General features: G+C 36.6%; 1 protein-coding gene across 1 annotated transcript; it reads right to left on the reverse strand.

Moving 5' to 3' along the window:
• Positions 1–3,422: 3,422 nt before the first annotated feature.
• Positions 3,423–4,789, reverse strand: rasd4 (rasd family member 4). Its single transcript, XM_084119124.1, has one exon. It carries the CDS (start codon positions 4,631–4,633, stop codon positions 4,007–4,009), a length of 627 nt encoding a protein of 208 aa, XP_083975250.1. The 5' UTR covers positions 4,634–4,789; the 3' UTR covers positions 3,423–4,006.
• Between the last annotated feature and the right edge of the window lie 9,334 nt (positions 4,790–14,123).

A 14,123-nucleotide genomic window follows, 5' to 3' on the forward strand; every position in this document is an offset into this window, starting at 1 on the left:
CAAAAGAAAAAAATGTGTAAAAAAATTATGCCTATTTTTAGCATAATTATGATTATAATAAAACATTTTTTTGTAATGTGACATTACGTTCATTACAATTAAGCACACATAGTCGTTACCATAATTCGTCTGTACTTTTTACTGGTTTCTTTTGTCAATGATTTGCCATGTTTATAAAAAAAATAAAAATAATCTGCATAAATAAAAAGTGGTATACCTAAACCTTAAAATACCGAGATTTATAAATAAATAGATTTATTTTCTTTTGCCCGGTGCTTAATGCAAAACATTGTAATGGTCCTAAAATCTATATTTTCCTAATATTTACTAAGGAAAATCTAATTTTTTATATCATTTAAAATTTTTTTTGAAGTTGTCCCTTCAAATTACATTTCTGTCATATATTAACCCTCATATCATTGTGGAACATAAAACATTGATTATTTGGACATTACATTTTACTAAAATATCTTCCAAATTCCACAGGAGAAAGTCCTGACATGAGGGTGAGTAAATAATTACAGAATTTTCTGGGGTTTTTTGGTTAAACTAACCCTTTAAAAAGTTTTACCCATTGAAAGTGAATGCATAATAGAGAACTATTAAAAACGGTCAAATATAGACAATATTCTCAAGGATCTTTACATCTCAAAAGAACAATGATAGTTAAACATATAGCAAACACAAAAAAACTAAACCAAACGTACCTCCAGTTGTTGTGCAGGTGTAGCAGGTTTAACACTGTTATCAGTCACACACAGATCTGGTGAGAGTGGCACTTATCAGTGTGTGGATGACTGACGAACAGACATCTGTGTGTTTAAACCTGGCTCAAAGAGGAACTAGACATGCAGCCTTTAGAGGTCACTTCCCACTTGTGGCCTCAGGAAACAATACACCTTGTATCTTCTGTTCGTATGAAAGGGGAAATACTCTCAGTTTGTGTGTGTCAGTGGGTAACTGTGTTTTAGTGCACAGACATTTTGGGAAACCTTAAAGTCGTTCCAGTCATGCATGGCTGACTTCTATTTAATGCAAAAAGAGATGATCTGCTTGTTTTCATGCAACCAAAATCCATGATTTCCAAAAGGGACTAAAAAGCACCATACAAGTAATTCATGTGACTTGTGTATTATATTACTAGTCTATATGTGTGTATGAGGAACATACCAGATTAAACCATTTTCACTTCATTGGCATATTTCAGAGAAATCAAATATATTAATACTTTTATTCAGCAAGGGTGCATTAAATTGATCAATTTACAGTAAAGACATTTATAATTTTACAAAAGATTATAGGCAACACATTACGGTAAGGGCACATTAATTATCATGAATTCATGTATAAATTCATGCATGAATTATGCATTAATTTACCAGATTATATTTCAAATAAATGAAATATAACTTTCTATTCATCACAGAATCCTGAAAAAAGCTGTTTTCAACTTTGATAATCATGAAAGTTTTTTATGCATCGAATCGTCACATCAGAATGATTTCTGAAGGATCATGTGACACTGCAGTAATGATGCTGAAAATTCAGCTTAATTAAAGAATAAATTATGTTTTAAAATATATTCAAGCAGAAAACTGTTATTTGAAATTGTCATAATATTTACAAATAGTACTTTTTTTTAAAAAATGCGTTGGTGAGCAGAAGAGACTTCTTTTAAAAACAGTACAAATCTCACCGATCCCAAACTTTTGAACGTGTATATATATATATATATATATTTTACACTTTCTAAACTTTAAAAAATATATTAAATTTTGTTAAAGTTTTTTTTTTTACTTTCTACATTTTTACACTTTCTAAGCTTTCTTTAATACAAGTGACACACACACACACACACACACACACACACGTGTGTGTGTGTGTATGTATGTCACTTGTATTAAAGAAAGTTTAGAAAGTGTAAAAATCCGAAATGTATTCAATATAAAGTCAATGAAAACAAGACTTAATATTTAATGCAATGTTGCCTCTCAAGTAAGTGTATCTTTTGTGTATACAGTATATACACATGTGAGCATACACATACATATATATTATATATATATGTATATATAGTACTGGAAAGCAAGTATATAAACAATTAACAGTTCTTTTACAGTGTAATTAAATGTTCATTATGTAATTGTAGATTTCATGACAATTAAGTTTTTAATACTTGAGTAACCAAGTAACGTTTGGATAACTCTGAATAACCTTTTTATTATTTTATGATACATTAAAGGAAATACTTGATGTGGTAACCCACTTTATTTTCTGTATAGCTCTGCATTGTCAAACAGAAGTCTGTCATTGTGAATGTTGTGATGCAGATGCAACATGCATTAAACAGGCATTACGTTTTCATTCAATAGATCATTCACATGTTTTAGGAACTACCTTACATCCTGTTGGGTGTCTACGTGATAATAGGCCTTTGTTATCCGCAGCACACATTTCCTCGTTGCTTTTATTGTCATATTCATGGCATATCATACCCAAAGCTGGTGAAATGAGAAGCTCAAAGTCAGTCGATGCACCACAAGGTGGCAATATTTGACAAGTCCTGTATGTGCACGGCATGCTTGTGAACATGGAAATTGAGCTGTGATAGCTGCTTTTTTTTAATCAAAGTATAAAAGTTAGGTATTATGGTTATGTTTCATAGGGTTTATGTTGCCTTCTGGATTTTATGACTGATTAAACTGTGGTTTGCATGAAAAATTTCTCAAGAATTAAAATTAATTTAATAGCTTCTACTTAAACAGATGAAAATTATTTTTGAGGATAAATATACAATAAATTGATGTTTTTACCAAAAAATTAGATTTTTTTTTAATATTATTTTTAAATAGATAAAAACAGCACATGAAAACTGTTATTCTTAAAAACACTGTACATGATACTTACTTGGTTCCCAGTACGAATATCTAAACATTCTTAAATCAAGACACATTTGCTTGAGAAGCAAAATTACTAAAGATATTAAATCTTGTTAGCTGAAAACAAGACTTTTTGTTTAAAACAAGGGAAATATCTGCCAGTGGGGTCAGAAAAATAAACTTAAATCAAAAGGGAAAACAAGATTATTTTTCTACCCCGAATGGCAGATATTTGTTCTTGTTTTAAGTAAAAACTCACTTAATTTTGATACTTTTTCAGAAAACAAGACTTTATATCCAGTGTCATTTTGCTAATCAGTTAAAAGCATCTTGGTTTAATAATATTTAAATATATCGGAAAACATGCCAAAAATACTGAGTAAGAAAATCTTTTTTTTTTGCAGTGTAGTGATAAAGAATGATTTTTCAACAGGTATTTCATTCATAAAATCTTGTAGATACAAAGTTCAAAAGATCAAAAGTTTGTCTTTACTTTGTGCTTTGACACATTTCATATTCTCTCAACATAAATGCTGCCAGAAAGCCTTTGAGCTGCAATTAGTTATTTATTTTTCTTTAACAAGATACAAAAAAAAAAAAAGACATCAGTGCAACATACGAGTTTTCGACAGAATAAAAGTGCATGTACAGATTCTGAAAGTATATGCAACTGAACAATGAACACAGTGACTTTAAATACTTGGTGCAATGCTTTGTAAACCAATGAATGTCATACAGTCAAACTATGTTAATAAACATTTATGGCATTGCAATATTGCAATGCTATTAAAGTCAGAATATTTTGACGTACACATGATAGCATGATGATGACACGGATCACACAACTGAACTTCAGGAACTCAACGTCACGGTCAAAACATTCAACAGATTCTCAGATTCATTGTCTTTTGATCGTCCTCCCCTTTCTCTGAAATCTTTGTCCCTTTTCCCTTTCATCACTGCGGTGGATGCTGATTTTGGAGCGGGATTATGGGAAGTTTTCGCTATGTAACAAAAGCGTCTTCAAGTGCCTTAAAAGAGCCTTCCACGTCATCGCTTTGCTTCCGCATCGGCGTTGAGAAGAAACTCAGCCCTTGCCGTTCTCGCTCGTCTTGTTCCCGCGGGCTTTAGGAGACTGAGCAGCTGTTGGCCTTGTTCATGGGCGGCCGCAGACCCGTGTCTTTGGGAAAGGTCTCCCTGCGGCGCCGCAAGGCCGGGCTGAGGCGGCTGGGGAGGTTGGCTTGCTGGAGCAACTCCCTGAACACCTCCATCACGTTCTCGTTTTCTTTGGCCGAGGCCTCCAGGAAGCAGTTGTTCCAGTCCATCTCCACCTTCGCCAGCACGTCATCCGCGGACACCCTTCGCTCGTGCAGTCGGTCCGTCTTGTTGCCCACCACTACGATGGGTGTGAACTTGTCCTCCTTGACCTCCAGGATTTCCTCGCGCAGGCTCTTGACGGTTTCGAGGGTTTCGGGGTCGTCCACGGAGTAGACCAGGGCGAAGGCGTCTCCGTTCTGGATGGAGAGCTTCCTCATGGCCGGGAAGGAGTAGCTTCCGCTCGTGTCCATGATGTTGATGGTCACTTTGACTCCGGCCACCTCGTACTCCTTGCTGTGGAGCTCCTCCACTGTGCGCCGATGTTTGGGCTCGAAGCTGTCTTGTAGGAAACGTTTAATCAGGGCTGTTTTCCCAACACCCGCCGCTCCCATGAACACCAATCGCACCTCTGTCTTTTCCTTGACTTCCAGAGACATGATTCCCAATCCCAAATGCACAAGCTCTCTCCTGAATGCAAGTCTGAGAGTTTGGATTTGCCTGTTTCCCCTGCAGACGTCAAGCTCGTGGATCTTATTGATTGTGGCAGTCTTGAAGCGTGAGAAATGGTTTCAGCTGCATCTGAGTTTGGTGTGTGTTCTCGTGCCCTATTTATGGCCTTTCTCAATCGCAAGCCCTCTTCAGAGCTCAGCCAATCAGCTTGTGGCAGCATCTCCTCTTGTTAAGCCACTGGCCAATGACAAGACACTATGCAGATGAGATGCAAGCTCTTGCTGTTGATGTGGTGGAGAGCTGTCAGATGGGTTTTGCGTCTAGGATACAGCGGTTGTCAGGTTTTTAAATGTGTAAATTTAATCTGCCAGGAGCATTTTGGCAGTTTCTATATTTGCCTGCACATTGTGTAGTGTGTGTGTATCGCCCTGCAGTAGGAGAATCATGTTTTGGTCCTCAAATAATCTTTCAGTGAATGGTTCTTGAAAGAAACATTTTTTAATAATCTAAATAATCTAAGAAATTTTAATAATCTAATAATTTAATAATAATAATAATAATAATAAAAAATAAAAAAAATTCTAGTATAAAGAACCTTTTATGGAATGGAAAGATTCCATGGATGTTTAAAGATTCTTTATAGAACCATAGAAGCCAATAAAGAACCTTTGTTTTTAAGAGTGTATTATCTGACTCCTGTGAAAATACTACATGGTAAATACTGGTTGATTAATATGGTATGTGAATTATTTCACATACAGCATTCATTAAAGCAGCATTCTTATCTATGCTGCACACTATCTGCTGCAAAACTCAGTGAGCTTCGTTCTTCGGGAGGTATTCTTAACATGTTGGCTTCCAAGATACCTTGTTTTGTTCAAGGAGAAGGCAATCCCAGTTCAAAAATTATGAGAATTTGTGTTATTTATGTGGTGGATATAAGAGCGTTTCAAATCTGTCACGTACAGGGTTCGATTTTGGATGCTCACTATGTTTAGTATAGAAGACATATCATGATACTGAGAGACATTTTTAAGGGAGAAAGGCAATTGCTGCTGGATTTTGAGAGAGAGAGTTGCATGGCTTTATTTGGTGTGTGTGAGAGTGTGTCAGAGAGAGAGAGAGACAGACAGACAGAGAGACCGAAAGAGAGACAGATTTTGTCCTGAAATGGCATTAGATTAAAAGTGCACACAATTTGTACAATTGGATCACAAATCTGAAACACTGATCTAATATGCCACACAGAAACACCACATCAGTATTTTACATTAGAATTGATACTAGTTGCTCAGATTATTATGTGGAATAAAGTCTGAAGTGGCACAAGTCTCATTATAGAATATGACGACACGATGTCACAAATCCAAGTACATCGCTGTAAGAAAAAAATAAATAAAAATGGTGTGGGAGAGGAGAGGGAAGGAAAGTTGTCACGAGGGAGAAAGGTTGACACGGAGCAGCTAAGTCTCCAACCTCCAGGGAATCACTCGTTTTAAACAAACCCCGAACAGAGGAGAGTCTGCTGGCGAAAAGAGGACGTGACCGAGCTCATAATAACCTTCTCCAGTAAGAATAAATTAAGGCAGGACTGGGTTTTTGTCCATGGGAAATTGATTGGATGCTTGTTTGCTATTGATCGATCTCATGTGAGTGACAGACAGGCTGTCAATATTTTCAGTATTCCATTAAAAAAAAGTATATATTTTTTTTTTACCCTTTTGAGCTTTAAGAGTCTCAGCCAATACCCCTTAGCTGAGGTAAAAAAATAATAAAAAATGCTCGAATGTATGGATCAGCTGACACTCAAGAAGCTGTTCTTTTATCTCAACCTCTATTGTTAGAAGAACACCACTGACAATCCTTCATTAAGCCTCAATTCAGAGTATGCATATGATATGATAAGCTCATTGTGTCTTTTCTCTATATATTGTCACATCTTTCTCATGTATGGTGCAGTTTCTCTTAGTTTTACTATTGTTTTGATCAAAATTGCAAAAATAGTGCATTCAAAGCAAATGAGTGTCATTTAGGGAAAAAAATAAATTGTCACGAAATAAAAGACTGAAATAGTGTTTTGACTGTTTTGTGTATGATAAATTTGGCTCAAACCAGGCAATTTATCTAGAGGATTATTCTTTTTTTAACATCTCAGTGAGATCCCAGAATGCCCTTCTTTTGAGTTTCTACTCATACCCGTTTCATTTTCTGTTCAAATAGAGCATATCTGTTCAAGAAGCATATAACGGGGAAATGCGAAAATGTAAGTGATCTTGCAGAAGAAATGTACATGCTTAAAAATAATTTGCATTTTAATGATGCTTTTAAAATAAAAATGGAAATATGTCCTGGAGTTTGGAGCTGTGATTCACAAATGTGTCTCAGTCTGAATAGATATGATATGATGCTCAGAGAAGCACAAGCTGAGAGGGTCATTTTCTCCCCTCTAATTTTAGATGTCCCCTCATCAGCGTGTGAACATTAGTTTACTGATTAGATCAGAAAGGAAGAGACCTAAGGATAATGTGGCACTGTGAAGTATGTGAAGTGTGTTTGTAGAGTTTGAGCTTGAAATTGCTGTTTAAAAGACTCTTGAGCAATGTTATTTCTTTTTATTTCTGGCCAATGAGAGCTGGAGAATGTAAAACAATCAGTGTAAAATACATACAAATATAGTTTTTCACTAAAGAATGATCATGATTTAACCATTTAATGCATGCACCAATGTATCAATACATGATAGTAAACAACATTTACCTACAAATACTCGTACTAAAACACTTTAATTAATGGAAATTTATAATACATGACCGATTTTTTGAGCACAATTTTGAATCAATTCATTGAAATGGACAGTTTGAACTGGTTCATGGAAATGAATTGAAATAAGCTCTAATGCCCTTTTGCCAGAGACACCATCGACCTTGTAAAGCCTGAAAAAGTTAGAAAAATCTTTCAAATATTTAGTAAAGACCATTTTTACATGTGTTTTGGAGGCGAGGTTTGGACAGCGATTTGCAACGAAGGTTGGATCTTATGGTCTCAATGTTAGCAGGCTAAATTTAGCATCACCTATTGCATCTTTAAATATCATATTTGATACATCAGACATTTATGACTCATATGAAACGTTAGAATATGGAGCTCACACTCGAGGATGAAAAAAACACCTACATTTTATTCAGAGGCCCAAACTGTCACAGACACTCATTCTCAGGGGCTGTTTACGTGACACCGTTTTCAACTAAAAAACGTAAAACTTTTTATGCTTTTGGCCGTTCGCTTACATGACAACAGAGTTTTGGGTGCCTGAAAACGCAAAGTTTTGAAACCGGTTTCAAAGTGCACATTTTTGAAAGCGGTGTCCGTGTAAACAACAAAAATGCGAATCTTTGAAGACGATAACGTCACACATGCGTATTACATGTTCAGTCTATAGTGTTTCATCGGCATCTAATGGCCTGGCAGCAGAATACAGCGTTTTTAGTCGTTTTCACGGATCCGTGTGAATGGGGATCGTTTTGACCATGGTGTCGTCTGTACGCAGAAAACTCAAAGGAAAATCTTCTCCAGGAAATTTGTTGTTTATTACACGGCTCTGTGGAATACTTGATTCTGACTGGTCAATAGTGCCATCCAACGGTGTGTCATTCCCAGATAACAACCGCTCAAAACAGGGGCAAGTTCAAAACGGTGCGCAACGTTTTGCTACGGTTTCCGGGTTGAACGTCACGTTTCCTGGAAACGGCGTGCACCGGTGTGCAACGGAGTTTGAGATACGTTTTCTCTTGTTTGGTGGGTGTGTCAGAACTGCAGTCCAATCAGCAGCAACATGTATATAAAGCACACGGTATTAAAGTGAACTCGCACAATGAGTTCAAGGAAAGTAATTTACAAATGTGTTCGATGCAGCTCGGTATACGCAACAACTGAGGATATTAGAAGACATGTTTGTCGTAAGTTTTATTGTAAAAATATAGGATATCAACACAATGATGTAGTTGTTTATATTTTTAGCTTCATTGCAAGTGTATGACATTTGGTATAGAAATAAACAATGGTAATTAAGTGCTTTTCCTAAAAATGAGAAAGAAAATACAGGGTATTAAAACAGTATGAACTACAAATAAAGTCAGTATGTGAGGCTAAATAGATGTGTTTTAGTCTGAATTAGGTGTGTGCTTCCATTTCAGTTTCAGCAATCCCTTCACTCGATTGGGATGTTCTCTTTTGTTCTGGGCGGCAAGTGCAGTAACTGTAACATCGGGCATATTTTGTAGTATTAAACACATATTTATAACGACTTCATCAGGCTCAGAAAATTCTTCACAAAGAACACAAAGAATGGCCTTCTCAGCTGCCATAGTTGCAACTCTTGCGTCATCAGAACAGTGTGTTCAACGCATCACCGTTTCTGTTTAAAAAACGTTGTGCAACGTTTTGTCGGGGCTGAACGCAGCCCTGATAACGCAGGCTCATCCGGGTCACTGAAGTCAGCGGCGCTATACGCATGCTAGGAATGTTTTTTCTTCGTGGAAGTTTTGCGCTTGGTGAGCTAATAAAATATTAAAACTCAGTCGAATCAATATTTTGTGTACAGTTATTTAATTATGCCACCCAGTATCGTGGACTCGCTCTATCTTGTTTCATACAAACGCAGATGCTGCCATTTTGTGACTATTGTTTTGTACGCTGTTTTATGAGATACAAACAGGTACGATTATAAAACAGTTTAATCTGAAATCAATATATCTTATCCCCATTATTATTTATGTAGCGAAATGCTGTGTAATAAGTGACTTTATACCGTATCTCATCTAGTTTGAACTTGCCGCGCTGCAACTGCTCTCTCTCCGCGGAAGCTTTGCGTTTAAAGACTTAAAGGGGTCATATAATGTAATTTTTGTACAAGCTAATATGATTCTTTAGGGTCTAAATTAAAAGTTTGTAATATACTTTAATTAAAAATTCTCATTAGTATTGTAAGAAAACACTCATTTTACCTGGTCAAAAACAGCTCTGTTTTCAGCACGCCGTTTCAGTGCATGTGTCTTTAAATGATAATGAGCTTTGCTCACCACGCCCCTCTGTTCTGTGCGTACACCGTTTAAAATAATAATACAAAAACCATAACGCGTTGTTCATTATAAACGTGGGATTATGAATTATATTGAGAACGTCGTACATAGAAAACATGCCATAATGTACCCTGAGTGTAGTCACATTCATCATGAAGCGTGCAAGCTATTTGCAAAGATTAATATAAAGATTAATATAAAGCTCAATAAAACGTTACACTCACTTGTTCTTCTAGAGGTTCAGCAGGAACACGAATAGTTGGTACTGATCATTTTTTCTGGAGCGGCTTCTTAGCAAATCCAGCTTTATACTGACCCTCGTTTGTAAAGCAGTCTCGAGTCTGGTGAAATGATTCGCGCAAACATGACAGCATTGACGTTGATCGTGGGGAATATTCCCTTCGAAAACAAACTCAGCCACTGCGTCTTCAGCTGTACGGATTTAGAAACATCATCAATATGACTGCTGTGTTCGTTATTACACCCAAGAACAGAACACCACATTCGTTAGACGCCATTCTACTCAGCACTCCAGCTATCAACAATGAACGCGTGTCGGCGCGTGCTATGATTGACAGCTCGCTCACGAGGGCGGGTCTGTGTTTGAAACGCTGCTGTCAATCACCCATCGTGGGAGGGGCGTCGATATTGTGACGTCACAATATCGAACAGCTTGATTTGAGACAGGAGGAAACATATAAGAAGATTAAAAAAAAAACACTGGATGGATTTTTATCATTTTATGATGGTTGTGTACAGGCACTGCCAACACACATTTCAGTACAATCAACTTGTAAAAGTGCATGTACCATTATATGACCCCTTTAATAAAATATTTAAACTCAGATCAATATTTCGTGTCTAAATATTTACTTATGTGGCAAGTAGCTGTGTAATAAGCGGGATAATTTACATCCAGCCGGTGGTTCTCTCATAATAACCCTCATCAAGACTCATCATCCTGTCGGGGGTTATATTGAGAGAACCACCGGCTGGATGCACATTATCCCTTACGTAAACGTACCCTCAGTTTCATTATCATGGGCGTTTAGTTTCATTAGTTTCCCTTTGTTCTATTTTCCCGCCACTCGTTTGTCTCCTAGGTTACTGTCATTATGAGTTTTGTGTTTCAGCTGTGTTTGATTATCTCATTTGTGTTTGCTTTATAAGTTGTACCCTCACAGTCACTCTTTGTCCGGTCACCGTTAACGTTAAGTTGTGTTTGCTTTCTCCTTTTGGATTGTTTGCTCGTATGGATTATTAAAGCCTTTTTGAACCCTGGTCTTCATCTTCATGTGCTTCCTACAACCTAAACATGACAAACTAAGAAAAAAACATGACATTTTGTGCAGTTGAAAATGCGCATAAATCTCAGTTGTCACTCTATATCTCCCAATAATGTCTTAATGATAATATTTAAATCCTTAATGTTATGATAAAATCTAATACTTACAGGAGAACTCCGGTCAATTTTAACCAGAGATTCACCGGAGTTCTCCTTTAATACTCTCATTTTAACATGATTTTTGTAAGAAATTATGAATTATTACTAGCAATATAATAGTTATTCCTACATTTACTATATACAAATCATTAAAGATTTCACAGCAAAAAATACATGTGAGCACCAGAGACGGACGTTTTTAAAAATGTACTAAAATTATTGGTTTCACTTTATTTTGATGGTCCCTTTAACACGTTCTGTTGACTATAAGTAACGCTGCACCTACATGTCTACTAACTCTCATTAGAGTGTTAGTTAAGTATTAATAGACTGGTAGGGTTAGAGTTAGATTAAGTTGACATGTAGTTGCAAAATTACTTATAGTCAGTAGAGTGTCTGTTGGAGGACCATCACAGCAAAGTGTTTGCAGATATTAAGCAGACACTCTACTAATACTCCAATGAAAGTTAGTTGACATATAGTTGCAAAGTTACTTCTAGTCAACAGCACGTTCAAAAGGGACCATCAAAATAAAGTGTTACCAAATTATTTTTTATTGCTAAAACTTAATTGTATCAAAAATTATACAGTAGGTCAAAATATTTTTTAACATTCTCAACAAGAAAGGATGACAAAACTAGTCTAAGGACGATCTCTTTATGAAACTTTGTGGCAAAATTTGTGGCAACTGTTTCGCATGTATGTACTTATTATACTAATTATAATAACTGTGTAATAACTAAGTAACCCTGAACCTACTCCTACTTACCTTATATTAACCAGTACTTTCTTAGGTACGTGCACAAACTGTAAAATAAAGTGCAACCCAGAATTCTTACCCAGAATTTTCGCTTAATTATATATCATGAACAATCAATATATGGCCTGACCCCATGGTCAGTCCAAATGTGACTGTCTTCTTGGTTCTCCATTGCTTTACCAAGTATTATATTTTTCATGTGACACTTTAATACATTTCATATATAATGGTTCAAAGAGACCGTGACATAAGATAAAATAAGAAACAGTGTTTCTATGCCTTCGGTTCCGGACTTGTCGGGTCAAATATAAGTAGTTTCATGTTTCAAAGCTCGATAAACAAGGCCAGACCAGGCATGTGTTGAGCTGATCAAAAGATCCTATCCCTGCTCAACATCTTTTACATTTGCCGTCTCCAGCGCTGACTGTGGATGTAGCTGAAAGACAGCTTCAGCTGAAATGACACATCGGACCCAAGCGGATCGCTGTGATGTGTCAGCCACTTGCATCTGCATTTTATTACGCAGGATAAGTTGACGATGATAGAACAGTTGGGAAGTGTTTCCGCTGCAGCAGAGGCCAATTCAGTTCAATAGCTCACTTATTCTGAATGTTAATTTATATACTAGGTCAAGAGCACTAGTGGCGTTATAGCAGCCTTGGTAGCAGACATGTATTTCCCTTTCATCTTTTTTCTAAAGGGCCTTTCAAAAATGTTCAATAGCTCAGCCAACCAGCTCAAAAGTGTATAATAAACATAATAAACTGTGCTGGGGCTGTGCCGGAAAACTTGACAACCGCGCCAAAACACATTTTTTTGTATGTGAAAGCTGTTTTATATGAATATTATGAAAGGAGTGAAGCACAAAGCTCTGTTTACAAAAGCATCAATAGGTTAGCAATTAAATGTTACATCGCAGCCATGGAAACATTTGGATTCATGACGAATGAGAGAGTTGTGCGTGAGCCCATACATTTAATCTTTGTCGGCTTTGTATTCTGTTTTGTGACCCGGTCACTCGATTATCAGCGAATTTAACAATATTCCATTAGTTATTCCACTGGACATGGAATCTCTTGTTTCTTTTCCCAATTCTTCACTCACGTCTCACCCATTTTTGCAGGGGATTATAAACGTTTCTTCCTTTGGTTCGCTTTTAAGTAGGCCTATTATATTTGCATTCTTTACTGTGGTAAAGTAGAAAAACACTGTAGGAAAGATAGCCTACCTTTTTACTTGCACGTCAAATTCTTTTTAAGTTTGTGCTTGTTATTATACCTGGTAAGGCGCGTCAAGATTATTTGTAATCTGTGCTTCACACACGCGGGCAATTTTAGTTTCGCTTTCTCTGGCAGCACAAAATAAAACATAGCTTAAATGCCTTGTCCTTGTAGAAGATAAAATTAGCGAAATTTACAACAAGTAGAAAACATGAAGATATTAGACATCCCTGATCCCTCTCAAAGCGCAGAGTGGTAGGCTATATCATGCGTCTTTGTGTGGAAATATAAAACAAATGTTTTTTAAATATTTAACTTTATTATATTAGTTAAGTTAATTTAATATTATGTACTGATATTTATTTCAATGCTTTACAGGCTTTAGTGTGATGTTTCATTGACGGAAGTGCTCAAATAAACACTACTACTCTGTGCTCGGGCCGAGAACAGTTTGTAATTGACCGGTAAGCCCCTCCCCTCAATCACAGATGAGCCAATGGCAGTTGAGTATCAGTTGCACGGGGACCGGAACTCTGACATCTTTAGGTTTCATTGCTATAGAGAAACATTGGAAGATCCAAAGCTCTCATTGGTTTGATGGTCTTTATGCTACAAAAATGGTAAAATGATCTGCCTGCGGTACTTCAGTCTATTTAACGGATCTTCTATCGTCCTATAATCCATCGCGCTCTTTAAGATCACTAAATTCGAGGCTTTTGGTCATACCTAGGATATCCAGATCCACCAAAGGAGGGAGAGCATTTTCACATTTAGCTCCAAAACTCTGGAATAGTCTTCCTGATACTGTTCGTTGCTCAGACTCGCTCTCCCAGTTTAAAACTAGATTAAAGACGCATCTCTTCAGCCAGATATTCATATAACATTTTAAATCTTACTGTTCAAACTACAATCTGGCCTCTAGTTCATAAATGCCAGAGGAGAACTGGCCCCCGACTGAGCCTGGGTTCTCCCAAG

The sequence above is a fragment of the Abramis brama genome, assembly GCF_963993115.1.
Source record: "Abramis brama genome assembly, chromosome: 1".
NCBI classification, from domain to species: domain Eukaryota; kingdom Metazoa; phylum Chordata; class Actinopteri; order Cypriniformes; family Leuciscidae; genus Abramis; species Abramis brama.